The sequence below is a fragment of the Coregonus clupeaformis genome, unplaced genomic scaffold (genome assembly GCF_020615455.1).
Source record: "Coregonus clupeaformis isolate EN_2021a unplaced genomic scaffold, ASM2061545v1 scaf0439, whole genome shotgun sequence".
In the NCBI taxonomy this organism is placed as follows: Eukaryota; Metazoa; Chordata; class Actinopteri; order Salmoniformes; family Salmonidae; genus Coregonus; species Coregonus clupeaformis.
This window is the reverse complement of record NW_025533894.1, coordinates 177,067-200,621: the sequence shown is the minus strand read 5'-3', so window position 1 is coordinate 200,621 and position 23,555 is coordinate 177,067. Positions and strand designations below refer to the sequence as shown.

General features: G+C 45.6%; 1 protein-coding gene across 2 annotated transcripts in view; it reads left to right on the top strand.

The window, feature by feature from the left end:
• Nucleotides 1–209: 209 nt before the first annotated feature.
• The window catches only part of LOC121543564 (CUGBP Elav-like family member 2), a 146,086-nt gene continuing 122,740 nt past the window's right edge, over nt 210–23,555 (top strand). For both annotated transcript variants that reach the window (XM_041853531.2, XM_041853527.2), the window contains exon 1: nt 210–374. In XM_041853531.2, the coding sequence (XP_041709465.1) occupies nt 322–374 (53 nt within the window). In that variant the 5' untranslated portion in view covers nt 210–321. The remainder of the gene's footprint in view (nt 375–23,555) is intronic.

The following is a 23,555-nucleotide window of genomic DNA, read 5'->3' as shown; positions in this document are numbered from 1 at the left end:
ATTGTAAAGACACCATTTCCGGTGCTTTGGAGGAAAGGTGCTCTTGAATAAATTGTCAATAATTTGATCGGTATAGAATTATAATATTGTTTTATGAGGCTTTGGGGACGGCTGGAGAAGTGGAGAAATCGGTCGATGTGTGTAGCGGCAGAGCGCAGGCTGGCTTCAGCAGGGGGCGGAGGGAGAGCGCTATGACAGCGCTTATCACACAGCCAAGAAGTAGGACGAGTTGCATCCTAGCGCTACTGTCATTTGCAGACGGAGTACAGCTCTCGCCACTTTTGTTCAGCTATCGCGCCCCGTGCTGTTAGCTAGTCAACAATGGTTTCTATAATTTCAGACCTGGACCCACTGAAAAACTGGAACGTGTTAAGGTAAGTCCAAGTCCCGTTTTCTAGCTCACCTTATGAATGGAGCAGAAATTATAGGAGGAAATTGTTGTGATAGCCTACGTGCGGTGCTGGGTGGCAAAGGGGTTATCGCTGGTGAATGGATGTAGCGACTTGTACCGCGGACGTGCCCCACTTGCATTACATTGGCAGTGATTGTAGGATTAAAGGGATACTGCGATATTCTGGCATTTTGCCCCTTTTATACTTACCCAGAGTCAAATGAACTCGTGAATACTATTTTTATGCCTTTGCATGCAGTAGGCCTATGAAGGAAGTTAGCGGTAGTTTTGCAAGCCAATGTTAACAATGACTGGAAGTCTACAGGTACATTAGCAATGCTACCTACAGTACAGCAGCAATATTGCGCCCTCCGCAGGATTTTTGGCGATTTCGGGTCCTGTTTCGGTAAAGCTCCGTTGAGAACAATGTAAAAAAAAAAAAATGTGCTGTAGGCTACTTTTGGAGATCTCTTTTCTCCCCCTCTCTCTGCTGTCATGTGTCTGACGCATGCAAGCTGCTCATCAGCCCTTCATCTTTTTAACCCTTGGTGATCCTCCCTCTCGCACCGTGGACCACAAAGTTCCTCAACAATTTACATTTGCAGATACCTACTGTAGACTATGGGCACCATCCTCATCATCATCCTCACCGACCCGTCTAGCCCAGACTACTGTCTTTGTGAGCTGCGTTGTCACAACGCCCTGGAGTCATATACGCTACGCATTTATTGCAAGTTGTATCCCCTTCACTTAGCTCTCTTTTGTTTATGAGAAACTGTAATTTACAGTTTAGCCTAAAACATGCCATGATTTTAAAAACACAACATGGTTAGCTTACTGCTCCTGAAGGAATAACAACTTTTTTCACATCACATTTTCAGCGCAATGTAGCCTATTTTCATTTATAGTGCTCAGCCGGGTCATTTCGTCAAAGAATGTAGAGAAGCTAGCTGAGAAAATAACCTACGTGTGGTCATAGCCCCTGAAAAAAATCACAATAAAAAGAAATATATGAAGAAAATATTTTTTCACAAAAGTGGTGCACTGGGGCTTCAATAGTCCAGTATTAGCAGGACCCCCACCCCCAAACTACTTCCAGAAGCTATGCATGCGCCTGTGGTCCTCTGCTCGGTACCTCTCTGTTTCTCTCCTCCAGATAGCATCTCATTTCAGAACAACTGTCTTACCGCTACACCACTATAGGCTACACCAATATATATGGCTCTGGGCTACACTAACGCTCTACCCTAACACTTCACATTACCATCTATAAAAACAGAATAGCCTACACCTGCAAAATGTGTATTAATGCATTCCCTGTCATTTAACATTTTAGTCTGCATTTTGTGCATTTTAAATGCTGGAATTTAAAAGCCTGTTCCTGAATATTGAATACTTTTGATACTAAATAAGTCATGATAATTCCCTCGAAGGACTCCTCATCAGCGGAGATGGTCTAGTTCTGATTCTGAAATTCTATTTTCAGTTTGAGAAGCCACAGTGACGATGGAGCACAAGGCTCCAAAAATCTCACGCAGAGCTTAAAAAGACCTCTTTTAATGCTGCTTTTCATCATTCCCTATTTAAATATTCCTTACTAGAAATTCCTTATCAATAAATCAGGATTATTATATTTTTTCCCCACAGGAACCCTAAAGAACATTCTTATTGCTGCTGTGACTGTGAGCCTGTGAAGATGGAATGATGTCAGTATAGCCTTATAGTGATGGCCATATGGAGCCTGGGGCATGAAATGGCTTGTGCCACTGACCCGTACACACTCACATAAATAGAGGTGGAGATGGGGAGGATGACACACTGTTTCTCTACGGAGGCTATTTCCTGTCATTCTTATTCCACTGATCTGTTTGGTTAACCAGGACGCCTCTCTGGGTGATAGAGAATCTTCGTAATATGTAGGCAGTTGGTACTTCTGATGAGTATATCGGGAAAGGAATTCTTGGCCTTTCAGTCAACTTTTGCACGTGTATGAAATAGTCTCTCTTCTCTAAGTGGACATACACACACACACGCACACACACACACGCACACACACACACTGCGCTGGTAAGCGGAGGGTGGGCCCCGATCATAGAGGGATGTCATCTGTTGTTGAAGGACAGGATGAGAGAGGGGTGATGAAGGGAAAGGAGGAGGGGAGAGGATGAGGAGGAGAGTGATGGAGGGGTATTTGTCTCACTCTCTCTTTATTAAACCTCTGCTGCTTTAGATTAGCTGCAGGAGCAGCTGTCCCTCTCTCAAGACTGAGCATCTTAATAAAGACCAGCTTAGGGCTGGCCCTCCACACACAAACACATCCTCTTCTCTCTCCCCCCTTCTCTTTTTCTCCCTCGCTCTTTCTCTTTCTCTGTTATCTTAGTGCATTATAATGAAGCAACTCTGTGCTTCTTCTCCGAGGCACAGCCGCATCTCCCTAATGAGGATCACCTCCGACAACAGACACACACACACACACACACACACACACACACACACACACACACACATACCATTAAGACACCGGCAGTCCCAAACACCTCCGTCACATACAATTAGCAGCACTCCCTGTGGCGTGGTATATTTTGTGCATGGTGTTATTGTCTGGTTGGATAATATGCAGGACCAAAACCCTCTGGGTTTACCTAAAGAAGTACAGTCTCTCCGTGATCTTGGATGTTGTGTACACTGTCGCTTCTGATTTTTGTTTGTTGAGATGATTATGTGGTCTCGCATTTATATCATTTTGCTCTCATTCAGGATATGACCGTCCATCGTGCCAACTGCACTGTACGGAACGTGGGTTCATTTTGATATGATATATCTGATTTGTGATCTGTCCGATACATGTGGTTGTGTGGAGGTGAGTGGTGCTGAGGGATTTGATAATAACATTTCGATGTGTACTGAATGTACCTATTCCAACCGAAAGAGAGTATAATTTACAAGGTTCTCTATCTGTGTCTTATCTATAATCTGCCTGCTGCTCCAGATGGATGTGAACACCTGCACCCTCCTCTAGTCCTCTGGATCTCTAGTCCTCTGGTCCTCTGGTCCTCTGGTCCTCTGGTCCTCTGGACCTCTAGTCCTCTGGTCCTCTGGTCCTCTGGTCCTCTGGTCCTCTGGTCCTCTGGTCCTCTAGTCCTCTGGTCCTCTGGTCCTCTGGTCCTCTGGTCCTCTGGTCCTCTGGTCCTCTGGTCCTCTGGTCCTCTAGTCCTCTGGACCTCTAGTCCTCTGGACCTCTGGTCCTCTGGTCCTCTAGTCCTCTAGTCCTCTAGTCCTCTGGCTGGAGCCCAGTTTACTTAATCCTTATCTGATCAACACCAGGGTGTGACTGACTGCTGCAGCCTTTCACCAGCTCCACCTAACTATCATACATTTATATCACACACACACACACACAGGTATCGCATCCAGACAAAAATACACCATATACGCAGATATGTATGTACGTACATACATACGCACTTTTTTTTTTTTTTTTTCACAGCTCAGTTTATCTGTGTAACAAAGCGTTGTTGTGGGTATAAAGCCTGTCTGTTGCTCTCCCAGTCAGCCTCTCGTATTCTGAAGAGCAGTTCAGTTATTCCATAATGAGAACAGCATGCTTATTAATTCCACCTGATTACATCCGGAATTACACTTAGCACACACACACACACAAAGCAATGACAAGGTAGGTCTGTTATTAGATTAGGGAGCGAGGAGAAGTTAGGTTTTTATTCTATTACAGGGCTGGTTAAATAACTGCTGGATGTGAACTCTGATGCCTGCGACGACAGGAAAAATTGAAAGAGAAGGCGACAGTGAAGGAGGGATTGGGAGAGCGAGTGCTTTAACGATAAACAATGAATGTCCTCATGTAGAAACCCTTTGGAGTGTAATGTAAAGATGTAGGACCGGAGTCTCACTAGCTTGAGATGTGTGTGACGCACTGCCGCTCCAAGCAGCGTTGCGTAAATCATGCATTAACGTCAATGGGAAGGAGATTTGCATGAAAGTTTAAATTACCCACACACACAGATCTCAAGTCTGGATTATTCAGACATGATAAATCATAAATGGATGTTCATTCAATCACACAGTGAGCCCTATGGGCCCTGGTCTAAATAGTGCACTATGTAAGGAATAGGGTGCTATTTGGGGCACAGACAATAAGAGCATCTCTAAGCCAAAGGGTTTTTTCACCTGTGGCCAATCATGTAAATAATGTATTATCTATATCCCTCATCGCTTGCTACTGTTCGCCCACATAAGTGCCTCGGTCTGGAAATGTAAGTGTATATGGAGTGGCATTGTCACTAGGGGATTTGGGTATAGATGAAGGAGTAGGAGGATTGGGGGTGGGGGGTGGGGGGTGGGGGTTGGGGGATTGGGAGGGTCATTGAGCATTTGACCCAGTGTTAGTTTTAATTAATCCAGTTAACTGTGGATCCGACTCACTGTGGCTTTATCCCCGAGACACAAATCTATCTACCTAATTACAGAGGACAGTGTCTGTCTGATGTGGTTTAAATCTGCAGTGTGTGTGTGTGTGTGTAGCCATAGCCTGCTAACCCCTGCAGGTCATAGGATTACACACACTGACTTTAAATCCACCCTTTGCGGTTGAACAGTGGCAGTGGCAGCTGTGGTCCTGGCTTGGGGCTTTTCATCTGCACCCCAATGGATGTGCATTGTGTGGCCTGAGGAGGGTGACACCAGGCTGGGTAGAGATGGGGAGTGAAGCCCCTAAACTGGATCTAGTGGTTCTGGTTTGGAAATTGACATTATGTGCTCAGCATTATTCTGTTTTAAGAGAGCCTCTCTGAAACAAAACATCAACTGTAAGGCTGGGTAATGCAATGACGTTTATTTTTGTGCGACAGGGTTGTTGTTAAAGTGAATGTGTTGAATGGAGCAATGGGGAGAGTGATAAAGCCACCCTGACCCGTGGAGTTAAAAAGGAAAGACGGTTAGATGAAAGAACGTTGAAGAAAGTGCACAGAAAGTGTGTGAGAGAGAAAGAAAGAGGTGAAGAGCAAACCAGGCAGGGTGGTAGACGGAGAGAGAGTGGGAGGGAGAGGTCGGTTGGCCTGCTCGTCTGTGATGGACTCCGGTCGCCACGGCGATTCACTCTTCGGCTGGACCCCTGTCAATCAAAGCATATTGTGCCACGGCAACGAAGCGAACAATAGAGCGTTCAGTGTTTCTGTGTGATTGGCTCAGACGAGGGGGTGCGGGGAGAGGGGGAGGAATTCTTCCACGTCAAACCCCCGGAATCAGTTGAAGATAATTACATATTTTAGCTCAGCAAGCTGGATTAAATTGTGAGAGAGACGGAGGAGGGAGAGGAAGAGCGAGAGAGAGAATGCGAACAGGAGACAAAAAGAGGGGGTTGGGGGGTGGGGGGAGAGAGATGAGCGATGGGAGTCGTTCCATGTCATTTCAGCAAGCCATGACACCCACCACCTCAGATTGTTCTGAAATCGTTTTGTAGTTAGAAACATATCAAATTAACATTCCAGCAACATTATTTTGTTAAAATGTAACTTTAAAATTAGGCTAATTGATTGCACCCAATTTGGCCCCTTTAATTTATAGGATTCAAAAGCCTTGGGTGGCTTTTGACAATTTAATTGGTTTCCTCATGTCTTACTCATTGTTAGGAAAAATTATGGTCCAAATCAGATGTTAGGTACTATATTTATTGAAGATTATATGAGTCCTATTTTAAATTGAAATGGCCAATTTGGGTGCAATCAATTAGCTTAATTTGTCATATATCATTATGTTTCAACAAAATAATGTTTTAGGAATGCTAATCTTATCTGTTAGAGAAACTACAGCTAACGATTGCACCCAAACAGAAAGGATTTCAGCACAATCTGAGATGGTGGGTGTCAATCCTCTTTCTTGTGCTTTTTGAGGTGGAACGACCCATAGGGCAGCAAGAGAAAAGAGAGGAGGATTGTGATGCCTTTCACACACATACCAGATGTGCGTCTAACAGAGGGAATCTAGTAGGCTTTGTTTAAACCCCAGTGCTTGTTCTACTCCGCTTGACTGAAACAGAGAGGTGCCCCTGGAGGGAGGGAGGGAGGGAGGGAGGGAGAGAGGGAGGGAGGGAGGGAGGGAGGGAGGGAGGGAGAGAGAGAGAGAGGGAGGGAGAGAGGGAGGGAGGGAGGGAGAGAGGGGGGGAGGGAGAGAGAGAGAGGGAGAGAGGGAGGGAGGGAGGGAGAGAGGGAGAGAGAGGGAGGGAGAGAGAGAGGGAGGGAGGGAGGGAGGGAGGGAGGGAGGGAGGGAGGGAGGGAGGGAGGGAGAGAGAGAGAGAACTAAAACATAATCATAATATGATAGTGTTAGTAATACCGCTACCTCCAATTTACCATGTTACACAGTCCCACCTATTTGTCTTTGTATATGACTGACAATGCGACATGAGTCCTCTACCCCTCTCTCTCCCCCTCCGTCTCTCCCCATAGGCAGATCAGTGTGTATAAGACATGCTATATCTGTGGTATGGTGACTGTGATGTGTTCTCTATTCCTTCACTGAGAGGTTAAACTCTGAGTGTCAGCCAAAGACTGGGGAACATACTGGTTTCAAAGCCTCTGTGGCGCTGTCTCATACATGTCTCTCTCTGTGTGTGTGTGCAACACAGAACTGTGACAGGATAAGAAACACACACCACACACTGAGACATGCATGAGACAGAGGCTTTGAAACCAGTATGTTCCCCAGTATATGGCTGACACAGTCTCTCTTTAACCTCACACACATTGTTTCTGGGTGTTGTGCACGGACGTGCTCACTTTTAGACATTCTCACATTCCTATCTTTTCATGCAGTGGCACACACATTCTCACACCCCACGGCTGTGTCAGGACCACTCTCTATGTGTCATATCCCAGTGTTTTGACTGACTGAGGGTTGTAGCATGTGGCTGGTATAGCAGCCATCTCAGTGGCACTAGACTAGAGTAGATAAGCTTAGTCATCCATCGTCAGCCCTGGGTGTCGAGTCAGTCGACTACTTAAAACACACACACACACCTTCTGTGACTGCCTCCAGGAGAGCAGGTTAGTGTGTGGGTGTGTAGGCCTGAGGTGAAGTTTTGTGGGGATAAATGTGCCGTGAGAACAGGAGATGTTCAATATCCAGGGTCTCTCGCACAGGCTGGCTTACCTACTGTACATTGCACAGGGAGTACGACAGACACATATGCACGCACACACAACCACCGGGCAGGAATGACAAATCTGTTTAATAATGCAGACTCATAAACATACATGCACCCACACGCACACACTGTTTATTCCTGGCTCTGTTTTACTGCCGAGCTTTGCTATTGCTTTGTTTGTCTTTAGTCTCTCAGAGGCATCAGAGTACGGCTTAGAAAAGCTGAGAAACCAGGGAGGGCTCTGGTTTCTCTCTCGCTCTCTCTCTCTCTCCGTTTCTCTCTCTTCCGCTCTCTTTGTCTCTACCGTTCTGTCTCTGTCTTTTCTTTCTTCCTGTCTCTCTTCTCTTTCCCTCTCTGACTGTTTATCTGTCTTTCCTTCTTTCTCGTTTCAGTACATCGTCCTCTTTTCGACTCTCTTTCTCTCCTTCCCATGTCAGTCTCTCCTTCTCTCCCTCCTCCTTTTCTCAGCGATCCGCTACAAGCGTGTAAAAGCAAAAGAGAGCAGGAAAAAAGAGAGGAAAAAAAGATCTTGTCTGAATAAATAAACAGCTTTTGCTTGAAACCGAAGCGGAAAGCTTAGTGGGGGTCGGAGGGAAGAGAAGGATGGGAGGAGAGGGGGATAGTTAGTGAAGGAAAGAAAAACATTGGCTCTCTGCCCATTGAAAAAAAACCAGTGAGATCTCTTAGCCTGTGTGTGAAAAATGAGTTTTGGGAATGCCCTGGAGATGGGCAATAACCTGGTAGAGAATTGACCAATGGTAATAAAGATGACTGCTTAATAGGCGTGATCCAATAGGTGACCATGCCCATGTCACAACTGCCAGGAAGAGATGACGTTACAGCAGAACACACACACGCAGTCAGCTCGGCCAAACTGCCCTCTACCTCCCGCTGTTTCTTTCTCTCTCTTTTTTTCTCTCAATTTCTCTCTCTCTTCTATCCCTCACTCTGTTTTTCCTTTTGTTATGCTCCAGCGTCACTGTCTGCATAGCAACACCCAGCGTGAGCCTTCCGTACCCCAGGGGCAGCAGAGAGCAGCAGAGCAGGGACCTCACTCTATCTCTCTACTGTATCTCTCCACTATCTACTATCTTTACTGTATCTATCTACTATCTACTATCTCTCTACTGTATCTATCTACTATCTCTCTACTGTATCTCTATCTCTCTACTGTATCTCTCTACTGTATCTATCTACTATCTCTCTACTGTATCTATCTACTAACTCTCTATTGTATCTCTATCTCTCTATTGTATCTCTCTACTATCTACTATCTCTACTGTATCTATCTACTATCTACTATCTCTCCTGTATCTCTACTGTATCTCTACTGTATCTCTATCTCTACTGTATCTCTCCCTATCTCTCTCTCTCTCTCTCTCTCTGTCCTCCTCTCTCTCTGGCCTGTAGCCCTGTAGGAGGTCTGTAGCAGGTCTGTGGCACTGGGTGTGAGGGGACAGTGGTTTGGAGCTGACTGTATCAGATCACTAGATAACAGAACAGGCCTGGTAGTGAGAAGACCCAGCAGAAATATAGGACATAGGCTTTTATCAGCAACAGTCACTATTCCACAGCCCTGTTGTGTGTGAGCAGAGGAAATGTAGGACAGGCTACACACACACACACCGAGAGAGATTAAGTCCAGCTTGTGATAGAAATAGATGAAGAGAGATAGGGAAGGACAGATGGGGAGAACTACAGCGGACCAGAATGCTTTGGGTAGTTTATTTATTTATTCTACAGCTTGCTTTTTCATGTCAGTTTGAAGCCTGTTTGAGCAGAAGAATATTGGCTGACTGTCGGTCTTTTCATTGTTGCTTCACTGAAATGGAAGGAGAACCTAATGCAGAGAGATGAAGAAAATGACAGAGTAAAGGAGAGAAGGAAGAAAGGGAATGATAGAGGAGGGGGAGAGAGAGAAATGGGTGAAAATTGAGAACGCGAGGGAGGCGGCGAGAGAAACAGAGAGAGAGAGATGTACTGTTTTTGCAGCTGCAGATGGTGTAAAGTAGAGTTCTCTGGGAGTTGACTGTTGCTTCATGTTCTGATTAAAGTCAGATGACTCTGACTGGAGGAGTGTGGGGCCTGCAGGAATGGCTTATGTTACGTAGTTCGCTTTTGGCTCTGTGTGTGTGTGTTGTTTCCCTGCATATGACAGGAAACAGAGCCTGGCTCTTTCTGTGAAAGTGCAGAAAGTGTGTCAGCACACAGACACACACACATAGACTGACCCACAAACACAGCCGTCCTAGAACCAGAGGTCTACAATCTCACCCCGTTGTATCTCTCCAGATTTTACACTGTTCATTCCACTGCTATATTTTTATTCTTGAGCTCAGACTCTCACAACACCTTTTTATAGTTTAAAACAAAGCATTGTGGGTTATCTTGTGTTGCTCTCTCTGACAATCCTAGAGTCTGTTGCTGTTGTTAGACTGTAGTCTTAATGTGGTATTGAAGTGACTGTATGTCACTTTAACTCTACCCACATGTACATATTACCTCAATTACCTCGACTAACCGGTACCCCCGCACATTGACTCAGTACCGGTACCCCCCTGTATATAGCCTCCCTACTGTTATTTTATTTTACTGCTGCTCTTTAATTATTTGCTATTTTATTTTTATTTTTTACTTATCTATTTTTTACTTAACACTTTTTTATCTTTTTTTTTTATCTTACAACTGCATTGTTGGTTAAGGGCTTGCATTTCACTGTAATGTCTACACCTGTTGTATTCGGCGCATGTGGCAAATAAAATTTGATTTGATTTGTATTAAAAGCACAGCAGAGACGCATCGGTGGCTCGATCAATCTTTAGAGAAATGTGTTTCTTAAAAAAAAATTATGTTCGGTATCCTTCTCTTTTGTCTGGTCATGTTTCCTGCTCTATACTTCTCTGTGGCAGACATGGTGGAGGACATGAAAGACTGTGTGTGTGTGTGTGTGTGTGTCTTGTTACCCAATTTCCTTCCGATCTGCTGATAATCCCTGCCATAGGCATTCAATAATGGAGTTAAGCCATGAGCTCCAAACATCGCAGAGACGTTGTGACAATGTTACAGCAGCATATCCCTGTACTCTACTAAACAGAAATTATGGTAATTTGACGGAGATGTTGCAAGAAGTTGGTTTGAGTTTATTCCTCCACTAATACGGAGACGGTATGCTGTCGAAGGCAACATTACCGAGAGACTCGAGCGTGAACGCACGCAATGCAATGCTATTAAACGGCAATCACACACACAGAAGAGCTCTTTTATGGACGAACACATTTCTGCCTAATGGCTTTCAGTGCAGGATCATCCAAATATGACATTTCAAATGAAAGCCCTCCGATATCGGATCCTATTACAATCTCATCGGAAATCCTTAAAACCTCTCAGAAAATCATGTGCATCAATTTGACGTGGATCGTTCCTGATCAAATCTATATTGCCTAAAATTCTTTCCATATTACATATTTGATTTCATCTGCTTCTGATGATAGCCAAGTGTCTAAGCTGATAAGTCTTAGCTGAAATGGCTAAACTCTTTCTCTTCTTCTGGTATCCACTATCTTGCTCAGACACTCGTTCCTCCCTCCAGCTCCAGGACCCAGGGCCCCAGGGCCCTTGGTGACCTCCCGTAGCCCAACGAGAGTGCTGTGATCGGGGCCAGAGCTAAGGAGACGTCCCCTTGCGCCCTGCAATTACCGGAGCCTCTGGTATCCTAATGGCAGCTGCAGGGAGACGATAATGTGATCGCTGGCCAGGAGGGGGGTGTCTCTCACCCCTCGCTCCTCTCCCCCCTGGGGGGGTCCCGCTTCACTCTGCCACATTAATTCGGAGAGCGACTCATCTCCCCTCATATCCCTGGCCGTCTTTACTCTCTCTGTGGACACTCACCCTTCTCTGTCCCTTCTCCCTCCTCTCACCGTCGCGCTCCCAGCACAATCTCGGTCGTCTCCCGATTCATTTTGGCCTGTAATTGGACTGGGGTCCCAGAGGACGGTCGTTGGCATGCCCCAGCGCCTCAGGGTGGAAACGCGCCCCTCCACAGTCGATAAGCACGACTCTGTGGTCATTTCCGATCCTCTCATTACTGCGGTTAGTCTACTCTTAGTGTTGATCAGACCATGGTCAGGGACTGAGGTCCGCTGTGGTCACTTATTAGCATGTGTGTGTCCATTCACGTGTGTGCACGTGCGCATGCCAGCAGTCCCTTATAAGCGAGTATATTGGGTGCGCAAAGCAGATCTTTGGTCTACTCATGCCAGAAAGACACACAGCGAGAGTGGTCTGTCCAATGATGGCGCAGTGGGATCTTTCCATCGCCAGGTTCTTCAGGACAGCATTTGTCTGTGTAATCTGTTGCATTAGCTGGTCTCAGCCGTGTGCAGATGGAGAGTAGAGGGGCATTTGGAGCTCCACAGAACCTGGAACCAGGGATAAGGCTCTAAAACCTGTTTACGCTCTCCAATCATCTCAAATGGCTTCTCTCCCTTATCTCTTCTCCTTTATTACCAGATGTCTGAGAAACACTTGACAGGTGAAAACAGAATGGTACATCCCGGGCCAATTACACTCCCACGGTGTAAGGTTAGGAGGCCCTGTCTGTAGTTCCCCCTGCGTGGCAGATAGTTTGGCCCACTCAGGTTACACCATGCTGCTCTACAGCTCAGGGTCAGTCTGTCCATCTGGGCCTGACTGTGCTGAGGAGAACAAGAACGAGAGAGACATTTTTTTTTTTCTCATCAAACCAGACGAGACAATCACACCCAATACTTCACCCACCCTCCCTCTCCCTCTCCATCCCTCTCTCTCCTTCTCCATCCCTCTCTCCATGCTAATAGTGTATTGTTTCTGAGGCTCTCTATAATATTATATAGGGTTTTATGTAATCATTATCGTGGCTGACCTGCCTAGTGCCTACTCACCTGCACAGGGCTCTGGAACAATGCAGACTAAAGAGTCCTTACAGTCCTGTCTGTGGACGCACACATGTGCAAGTACAGTACTCATGTGTAGGTGTGGGTGTTGTACACGCGGTGCAATGTGTGTGTCCTACTTGTGTCGTGCTCACACTAGCGTATGAAAGCGACTGTATTGATTGAAATAATCCTTAAAGATGGGAGCGCTGCCCTCGCAAGAAAACCTTTAATAATGAGGAGGTTTTTATATTTTCTGCTTCTCCTCTTCCACTCCGCTCCACTCCTTCCTCATCCCCCTCTTCTTTAGTCAGTCTTAGCTCTATTAATGGGAGCATAGGCCTTCTACTGAAGCAGCATCTGCCGGCACTTTTCAAAGAGAGAAGAAAAGTGTGTGTCTGGTTTGGAGTGTGTGAGTGTGATGGAATGACACTGTGCCTCTCTCACATTGAATTGACAGCCCGTGTTGTTTGTTAGTGTATTCACGATTTGCTTTCTCTCTCTACCCTCTCTCGCTCTCTTTCTCTCTCTCTGTGTCTCCCTTTCAGTCTCTCTCTATCTCTCTCTCTCTCCTCTCTCTCTCTCTCTCTCTCTCTCTCTCTCTCTCTCTCTCTCTCTCTCGTCTTTCTTGAAAGATATGTGTTTGTTTATGAAAGCTCTTCTCTTAATGTGTTCGCCATTCGCCCAAAGGAAGCCTCATTAATTTGCTTGATGGTCTTTGATTTGCCGGGCATCACTAAGTCACATTAAGAAATGTATTTCTAAGCTTTTACTTAATGGCTCTTCCAGAACCAATGCAATTAAAGACACATTTGAATGCTAAAAGGTTTTGCTGGGGAAAAAAAGTCTGATTAACACCACCCAGAAAATGTAACATGAAAAAGTGAAACTTGCGGAACGACGTTGAACTGTGCTGCAACTTATTTTGTGAATGTGACAGCAAAACGCATAATTATAAGGTTATACTTGTCTGACATTTTAGCTCCTTGTTCCTATTGAAATGATGCTATGATATTATGTTCCTCCAACGTTGTGGCCATGTTTTCCTAATGGACTGACTTAGTTAAATGTCTTTTTTTTTTTTTCTGACATTTTAACATCAATCTCCAAGTAATGTTAAATGAACGTGTCTCTAACATTATAGCTATGGTATTTCAGTGGACTTGATGATGGTCTGTCCTGGGTAACAGCTCATGTATCCCATGTCTTGAGGAGACCACTCTCTTTAACACTTTAAATTAGAAAAACAACCTAACACTCAGCACACCTTTTGAACAGCTGACTCCAGTGCAGTATTTTAGCATGTGTAACATGTAACTATGTGTGATACGTATGCAACAACAGACAACATGAAGGCTATGTCATGTATGTAGTCTGTCTGCTCTGGATTCCCTTCAGCTCAAGCCATCACCTACATAAAAAAAGAAAATGTTTTGGTTTTTATAAATATGCAAAATAGATTATTTAATTTGTATTAATTAACTAATTCATCTATCCATTAATTCATGCATGCATTTATTCAATCTTACATTAGTGCATTCATGTCATGTCCTAATTTATTAATTTTTATTTATCCATTTCTCTCAAGCTCCTTCATTCATTCAAGCTCATTTAAACATTCATCAAATTAATCTAATTGGTCCATTCTTTCATGAAATTGTTTGATTCATTTTCCTATCTTTTTATTATTTCTGTTGTTCATTCTGCTTTTTGTTCAGCCCGTTCCTCTGTAGACCCAGATGGCTGCTGGGGCAGACGGAGGGAGAGCGAGCGAGAGACTGAGACAGACGACCATTACCAGTGAGAGTGATCATCACCATATACGCTTTTTCCATAAAAAGGCAACAAGTGAAGCCTAATGGGAAATATGCAGATGTATGCAAATAGGGTTTGGAAGGGGAGCCCAGAGGCCTATGCGAGATTAAAGCTCTCCTGGCCGGAGAGGCTCTGTAGAAGAAGACTGCTATCATACTGTTTAAGTGTCTCAGTACAGAACTATAATATAATAATAATAATATGCCATTTAGCAGACGCTTTCATCCAAAGCGACTTACAGTCATGTGCGCATAAATATTTACGTATGGGTGGTCCCGGGGATCGAACCCACTACCCTGGCGTTACAAGTGCCATGCTCTACCAATTGAGCTACAGAGGACCACTATAGACTGCTATCACTATCTAACTGTCATACTATTGGGGAGGGGAACAGACGCTACCGTTGACGTCTTCATTCTATTCAGTCATTTTTGCCATAACATTATCAACAATTGGCCATACCTCTGCATTGATGTGTCATTTGCCATTGACCTTTGTCAGACAATAAAGAATATATATTGAATGTCATATATTGAATTGAATGTATTGATTTGTGTATATTTGACTGGCTGTCACAATGTCCTGAGGTGGGGCACAAGGTTTTCCCTCAGTGACACCAGGAGCATTAGAATGTGTTCCGCTGCCTCCAGAGCCCACTCATGTGATGTGATGGATGTGATTCAGAGAGCCAGTCTTTCACAGCCTCTCCCAGGTTGATATGTGTCTGTCAGTGAGTTACTGTAGAGGATCAGTTCCAGATCTGTAAGACTATCCCCTCCAGCCCTCCACCATTCACGGTCCACTTACACACTTTATCCCCTCCACTCTGACTCTCTCTAACCTGAGCCCAGCCAGCGGGATGGAGATGTCACCGAGACGGTTACAGATGTATCACACATCCAGGAGGCTTTATCACGGAAACCCAGCGGCCATGATTGCTACAATCCATGGCTGTAGGAGAGTAAATGGACACCATTACGACTCTGGCCGTATGTGGCAACCATGATGAGAGTATAGCTCAGTTGGTAGAGCATGGCGTTTGTGGGTTTGATTCCCGGGGGGGACCAGTACGAAAAAAAATAGAAATTGTATGCACTCACTACTGTATGTCGCTCTGGTAAAGACTGTCTGCTAAATGACTAAAATGTAAAACCATTTTGGCTCCAACCACAACAGTTTACAGGTCAACGTCGGCTCTACAGTGCATTCGGAAAGTATTCAGACCCCTCGACTTTTTCCACATTTTGTTACGTTAAAGCCTTATTCTGAAATGGATTTTTAAACAAATATCCTCATCAATCTACATACAATAACCCATAATGACAAAGCAAAAACAGGTTTTTAGAAATGTTAGCAAATGTATTAAAAATTTAAAACTGAAATATCAGATTTACATAAGTATTCACACCCTTTACTCAGTACTTTGTTGAAGCACCTTTGGCAGTGATTACAGCCTCAAGTCTTCTTGGGTATGACACTACCAGCTTGGCACACCTGTATTTGGGGAGTTTCTCCATTCTTCTCTGCAGATCCTCTCAAGCTCTGTCAGGTTGGATGGGGAGCGTCGCTGCACAGCTATTTTCAGGTCTCTCCAGAGATGTTCGATCAAGTTCAAGTCGGAGCTCTGGCTGGGCCACTCAAGGACATTCAGAGACTTGTCCCGAAGCCACTCCTGCATTGTCTTGGCTGTGTGCTTAGGGTTGTTGTCCTGTTGGAAGGTGAACCTTCGCCCCCAGTCTGAGGTCCTGAGCGCTCTGGAGCAGGTTTTCATCAAGGATCTCTCTGTACTTTGCTCCGTTCATCTTTCCCTCGATCCTGACTAGTCTCCCAGTCCCTGCCGCTGAAAAATATCCCCACAGCATGATGCTGCCACCACCATGCTTCACCGTAGGGATGGTGCCAGGTTTCCTCCAGACATGACGCTTGGCATTCAGGCCAAAGAGTTCATTCTTGGTTTCATCAGACCAGAGAATCTTATTTCTCATGGTCTGAGAGTCCTTTAGGTGCCTTTTGGCAAACTCCAAGCAGGCTGTCATGTGCCTTTTACTGAAGAGTGGCTTCCATCTGGCCACTCTACCATAAAGGCCTGATTGGTGGAGTGCTGCAGAGATGGTTGTCCTTCTGGAAGGTTCTCCCATCTCCACAGAGGAACTCTGGAGCTCAGTCAGAGTGACCATCGGGTTCTTGGTCACCTCCCTGGCCAAGGCCCTTCTCCCCCGATTGCTCAGTTTGGCCGGGCAGCCAGCTCTAGGAAGAGTCTTGGTGGTTCCAAACTTCTTCCATTTAAGAATGATGGAGGCTGCTGTGTTCTTGGGGACCTTCAATGCTGCAGAAATGTTTTGGTACCCTTCCCCAGAACTGTGCCTCGACACAATCCTGTCTCAGAGCTCTACGGACAATTCCTTTGACCTAATGGCTTGGTTTTTGCTCTGACATGCACTGTCAACTGTGGGACCTTATATAGACAGGTGTGTTCCTTTCCAAATCATGTCCAATCAATTGCATTTACCACAGGTGGACTCCAATCAAGTTGTAGAAACATCTCAAGGATGATCAATGGAAACAGGATGCACCTGAGCTCAATTTCGAGTCTCATAGCAAAGGGTCTGAATACTTATGTAAATAAGGTATTTCTGTTTTTATATTTATACATTCGCAAACATTTCTAAAAACCTGTTTTCACTTTGTCATTATGGGGTATTGTGTGTAGATTGATGAGGAAAACAATTAATTTAATCCATTTTAGAATAAGGCTGTAACGTAACAAAATGTGGAAAAAGGGAAGGAGTCTGAATACTTTCCGAATGCACTGTAACGCTACTGATATTCACATACTGGGCTGGTCAGCTCTGCTTTTAGTGGCATTAGATATAGCCTTCTCGCAAAATAGTCTTCTTGGGCAGGTGTTGAGTTTCATGTTGCCACATTCACCCAGTGGCCATGTGTCTCCATCGTAAATCAACAACACTCTGGAAAAGATAAGAGCCCCACCCATACAACACACAGCCTCCAGAGAGACTATTAAATATTCTAGTCAGCCAAGTTCATTGTTGTTTTCTTAAACTTTCGGTCCCTCAGCAGGCCAGTATCTAGCAGCGTAGAAGTGTTGAATCTTTAAATCTTAAGTTCACATCGGAGAGGCTGTTAGGCCGTTCGTCTTGCCTTGGCTGGGCTCTAAATGGACTGGTCCATAAACGGGGCCGTGTGGGTTACTCTGTGGGTTACACGTCAACATGGTTTACATCTCTATCAGGATCAGGGAGGGAAGGAGCCGCTCTGAGCGCCGGGCCGAGACGGGACAGCACAGCTGGGTTTTAACACTGCAGTAAATTACCTTTATGCCCCAGCACAAATGACTACCTCTCCCTCCCTCCCATCCTCCCTCCCTCCCATCCTCCCTCCCTCCCATCCTCCAGCCGCTCCGTAAGAGAACAAAATGGACGAGAGGGAGCGAATATCCCTCCTTCTGGGGCGATTTGGTAGATGGGACTGGCTCTACTGGGAGGTTTAAACATGTCTGTCTATAGAAGATAGGATCATCCTGAAAAAGGATTTGGTCTATGATCTGTAGTGCTTGTGGTTCTGTCATTCTCTTGTTCTCATACATAGTCGACAACATGAGATTCTGTGACTAGCGCGTTGCATTACATAACATCATTCCGGACTCGTGAAACAATAGTCCTGTTTTTCACGTTTTTGGGAATCATGTCAGGAGAAAGTGGGAGTCGGTGGGTATGTTTTTTGAGATCTGTCTTCCGTTGCCATGGATAAAAGTAAACAGGGATTGGGTGCTGTGGCCCGGGGCGGAGGCGGAGTGCCAGGTTCTGATTAGGCTTATTATTACAGATGAGCCCCAGGGCATGCTGGGAGTTAGCGTAGCTCACTTAAATCGAGTCAAGATTCTCTGAGCAGGGCTAACACTAAGGTTTTAGGATGCCAGAGCAACTGTGTTCTAGGGTATATTTCATTGTTTCCTCTAGATGTCTTCAGTGTGGTCCACCATCCGGTGTATGACACACCAGCGTGTCTCTGTGATGGCTGGCTCTCTGTCAGTCTGTCACCTTGTCCCTGGGCTTTGGGTCATTCAGTCTAAAATCTGGACGTGCTTTCATACCACTCCCTCCATCCACTTCCATTATGCCGCCGCACATCTCCTTCACGTCCATCTTCCTCTATCCCTCTCTTTTCCTCTTATCACCCTGTCTTTCTAATGGAGGGGAGAGGGATTCTTTCACAGCTCTGTGTGGTTTCAATCTGTAATCAATCTAGAGGCCCTGGTGATAGAGAAGTGATTTGTACCCAGCATCCAGAATGACCATTCTTACCATTTTCTTCTTGTGTCTTCCATCTCTCCCTCTCTCTCTCCCTGTGTCTGAATCCCAATCATCAAGGTTGACCCCCTCCTATTTTATTTATTTATTCTTAAATTCCTCACTTACCCTCTGACCCCTGTAGTAAAATACTCTGCCATCATAAATCCCCTCCACATTCTCCCACATCTCCTGCCTTTGCCTAGTTGACTCTCTCTCTCTCTCCTCTCTCTCTCTCTTCTCTCTCTTTTCTCTCTTCTCTCTTCTCTCTCTTCTCTCTCTCTCTCTCTCTCTCTCTCTCTCTCTCTGTCTCTCCTCTCTCTCTCTCTCTCTCTTCTCTCTCTTTTCTCTCTTCTCTCTCTCTTCTCTTCTCTCTCGTGGAGAGCTAGGTCCGTGTGGCGAAGGCCATATCCTATACACCCTAAAGCCAGCTAGTGAGCGCACTCACAAGAGTAGCTCTCATTCTGTCTGTAATGGGACTTCTCCACAGAGTGGGGATAATTATGCAAATCCCTGCCTCATCCTCATTGGCTCGGGCCGAGGCCGTGACATTAACGAACAGCATGGAGCGTAGAGAGAGGGAAGGAGAGAAAAGGGGATAATGAAAGGAGAGGATATGAGGATGGGGCTCCTCTACAGCTACATGTGAAGTGCATACATACTGTAACTAGACACACACACATTACTCTACTTCACTAATCTAGATTTACCTCAAATCTAAGCCCTCTAGCATCTCTGTGAAACTATGAAACTGTTACCCTCATTGTAGACTTTTAAGAGAATGTGTGTGTGTGTGCCCCCTCTTTTCCATGTTCAGCCTTGCCGGGAATTGATCAGTGGGAAGAATAATCAAGCCCTTTATCTCTCAGCACTCACCACTTCCGTTTCCACGGAGACACACTGGTGCGTTGTCGTGGCATCTGGGTCGTATCTGGGCGACCCCGGAACCCTGGCAGGGCCTAATCCCCACCCACTGTTACATACACTGTCACACACACACACAAGTCTGTGCGTACGCATTTACACGTCTGTTTGTGTGCGGGAATGCACTCATTATAATATAATATGCCATTTCGCAGACGCTTTTATCCAAAGCGACTTACAGTCATGTGTGCATTCATTTTTACGTATGGGTGGTCCCGGGGATCGAACCCACTACCCTGGCGTTACAAGCGCCATGCTCTACCAATTGAGCTACAGAGGACCACTATTATGACACCGATGGTATGTTAGGGTCCTCTTAACGACTGTATAATGACGTTTAGTACGGCCAGCTCTAATGTGTCAGTATTGGGCCTGTGAGTTAGTGCAGTTAGAGCAGTTAGCCAGCAGCTGGTGAAATAGGAGCCTCTCCCAGAGAGTATCACCCAACCCTAGAGAGGGGAAACACAGCCAAATACAGAACAGGCCTTGGCCAAACCCTCCTCTCCCTCTATCCCCCTCTCGTCTCCTCCCATCCCCCCCGTTTTGTTCCCCAAGCACGAGCAATTCACAGTTAAACTAATTCAATTTTCCTCCAAGCCAGGCCCACATGGGACGGCATTGGAATTCTGGTTTGTCATGATAAAATGATTACACGGCATTGTGTTTCTGCCGGGCAGCTCCTGACGCATTTATTAGAATCTGTCAGGGCCCATGTAGATCGGCCGGCTCTCTCTCCTCTGCCGCGGTCGCCGCTCGCCCCGCTAACACCACACACACACACACACACACACACACACACACACACACACACACACACACACACACACACACACACACACACACACTCCCTCCCCAGCCGAATAGGATATTCCTTATGAGATACGTCGCTCCTGGCAGACGCATAATCTGATTACATCCGCTAGATTAAAAATATATTGAATTTTTCTTCCTCCTCTCTCCTTCGCTCCTCTCCTCACACTCTTGCACTATCTCTCTCTTTTTTCTCTCCATCTCCCTCGTCCTCTCCCATTCTCTCCTTACTCCTGCGATGGAGAGATACTCATTGAATCTTTCACTCTATATCTCTCTCTCTCATTCCCCCTCTCTCAGGGTTATATTACACCTTATTCTTTTTCAAATTGGCTCTCCCTCGCTCCTCCCTTCTCCCGTCCTGTCAGCTATCTGTCAAGTGTGATTTGGGGCTGCCTGTCAATCAGGGGGGAGGGGGGGGGGCTTGCACACACACACACACACACTGCACTCAGGAAATATTCTGACGTGAGAGAGAGGGGTTATGGGTAATGGGCAATGGCCGTCACTTAGAGCCACTGGGCGGTGTTTGGGTGTAGCGTGTAGAAGTGTGTCCCCGTCCGATCACTCTTTCCATCAGCCAACCAATTCCTGTTCTGATTCCATAGTTGTCGACACCACTGTCCCCTCTTTCCCCTTCATCCCCCCCATCCTCTCTTCTTCACGTCTTCCCTCTCATCTGATAGGAGAGTCAGGGGAGAGTCAAAGCCCAGAGGCATGGTTCCAGAGGGAGTCATTAAACCGCTGTGGCACACACACACACACACACACACACACACACACACTCCTGTCTCAATCTCTCTGTACCCCTAGAGCCTTCCAGCTGGTCTATGCCCCACTCTGTTTGTCACTCCACTGACCCTCTATCTGTCACTGACAGCTACACAGCTGGCCCTAAGTCAATGGGGTGACAGAGTTTAGAACACACTAATAGATATGCAATGTGAGCTGACACTGTTCTTTCATTCTGAGTGGTCTCTTCTACACTGTGTATATCTATCTAAGCAGTATGTAAAGTTGTTTAATTGCAACATATAATAATGTTATGTCTGTCAGTAGAAGACTGTAGCCAGACAATGAGTCTATCACAATCACTTTTACTCCTCTGGACAGCTTTGCTCTCTCTCCCCACTCTCTCGATCATTGTTATACATACCAGATTGTATTGTTTATTGCTCTCTTTCACCACTGTGTGTGTGCGCGTGCATGCGTGTGCAAGATTTCCCTCAGACACCAGCATTAATCAGAGTATTCATTAGACTCTAATTATTGACTTTCCCTAAGGCTGTACTACGTAAGGTTGTCGGCCTCCCTGTAACCAGTCTGTAACTGTTGTGAGAAACATAGTTACATATTAATCCCAGGTAGGTGGGATTTGATCTGTCATTTCCAGTGGTGGGACGTGTTGCCAGGAAATTTGGGGAGGTAGATTGATAGTCTTACAGCTCGGAAATTCCACTACTGGATATTGGATGAAGAAACAAGTTCTGGTTTTGATCAGGTTCCTGACAGAAATGAATTGAAGAGATGTAGGTTAGTGAGAGACTGCACTGAGTGTACAAAACATTAAGAACACCTTCCTAATAGTGAGTTGCACCCCCTTTTGCCCTCAAAACAGCCTCAATTCTTCAGGGCATGGACTCTACAAGGTCTCGAAAGCATTCCACAGGGATGCTGGCCCATGTTGACTCCTATGTTTCCCACAGTTGTGTCAAGTTGGCTGGATGTCCTTTGGGTGGTGGACCATTCTTGATACAAACGGGAAACTGTTGAGAGTGAATAACCCAGCAGCGTTGCAGTTCTTGACACACTCAAACCGGTGCGCCTGGCACCTACTACCATACCCCGTTCAAAGCCACTTAAATATTTTGTCTTGCCCATTCACCCTCTGAATGGCCCACATACACAATCCATGTCTTTATTGTCTCAAGGCTTAATAATCCTTCTTTAACCGGTCTCTTAACCGGTCTCCTCCCCTTCATCTACACTGATTGAAGTGGATTTAACAAGTGACGTCAATAAGGGATCACAGCTTTCACCTGGTCAGTCTGTCATGGAAATGTTTTGTAAACTGTATATGTTTTATAGTGCAGAGAGTATCTGTCAGTTGTGTTTCCTACACTGTGGTTGCATCTGAAATAACACCTTATTCCCTACTACCCAAAGCAGTGCACTATATAAGAAATAGGGTGTCATTTACAGGTGGTGTCATGTGTAGTCCAGACCTGTCAGGGCATGTTTGGAGTCCTCCCCAGAGCCTGACCTTAGCTTAGTGAGACCATGCACCTCACAGGAAGTGGCTGACAAACGGATGGCAGTTCGGCTTATCTCACACATATCCTCACCTGCAGTGTGTGTGTGTGTGTGTGTGTGTGTGTGTGTGTGTGTGTGTGTTGTGAAACAGAGAGAGACCCAGAAGAACATCAATATGGATGCTCCAACATAGGCCTAAAGGTGCTCCGGGGCACATCAAATCCCACAAACATACACATCTACACTACATGCCTTCATACAATAAACATACTTATGTACAAACCCACGTCACAAACGAGCACACTTCATGCAAATGAATCGTACTCACACAGCATGCCACATCACAAATAGCGGGATTTAAACATCAACACCATGAAACATTCATGTTTCAGTCGCCCAGGCAGAACTAACACCAAAGGGATTTGCCTTCAGATCTGAAGATGCTACTTTCTCCGTGCCTGTTCCCTGTTTTGTTCTCCTCAAAGCCTCCTCCCGTCAGAACAATTCCAATGTCGCAGTGCTGTTATGTTACAGAATTCCATTGTGTTGCTCTGAACATTCCACATATTGTTCTGGAATTCCACTATATTGCTGTAGCATTTCAGTATAGGCTGTTATGATATTCCATGGCCTTGCTAGTGGTTTCAAATCACTTAGTACAAGTTTTACTCACACCACAGAGAGAAAGGGAGAGGATTGAGGAATGGAGGGAGGGAGGGGAGGGACAGTGAGATGAAATATTTACTGGGCATGAAGTGAGAGTGAAAGAAGGAATCTGAGAGAGTAAAAGAGAGAAATAGTAAAGCAGAAGATAGAGCCAGAGGGAGGAGTAGGAGAAGGATGGAGGTGGGAAAGATGGTTATCAGAATGAAGGAGAGGGAGCACATAAAGCCAGAGAGAGGGATGAGGGAAGGAGAGAGGAGCCAGGGGGAGTTTTTAGGGCAGGAGGCCCAGGGGTCTGGATCTCATTTCTCCTTCCCTGT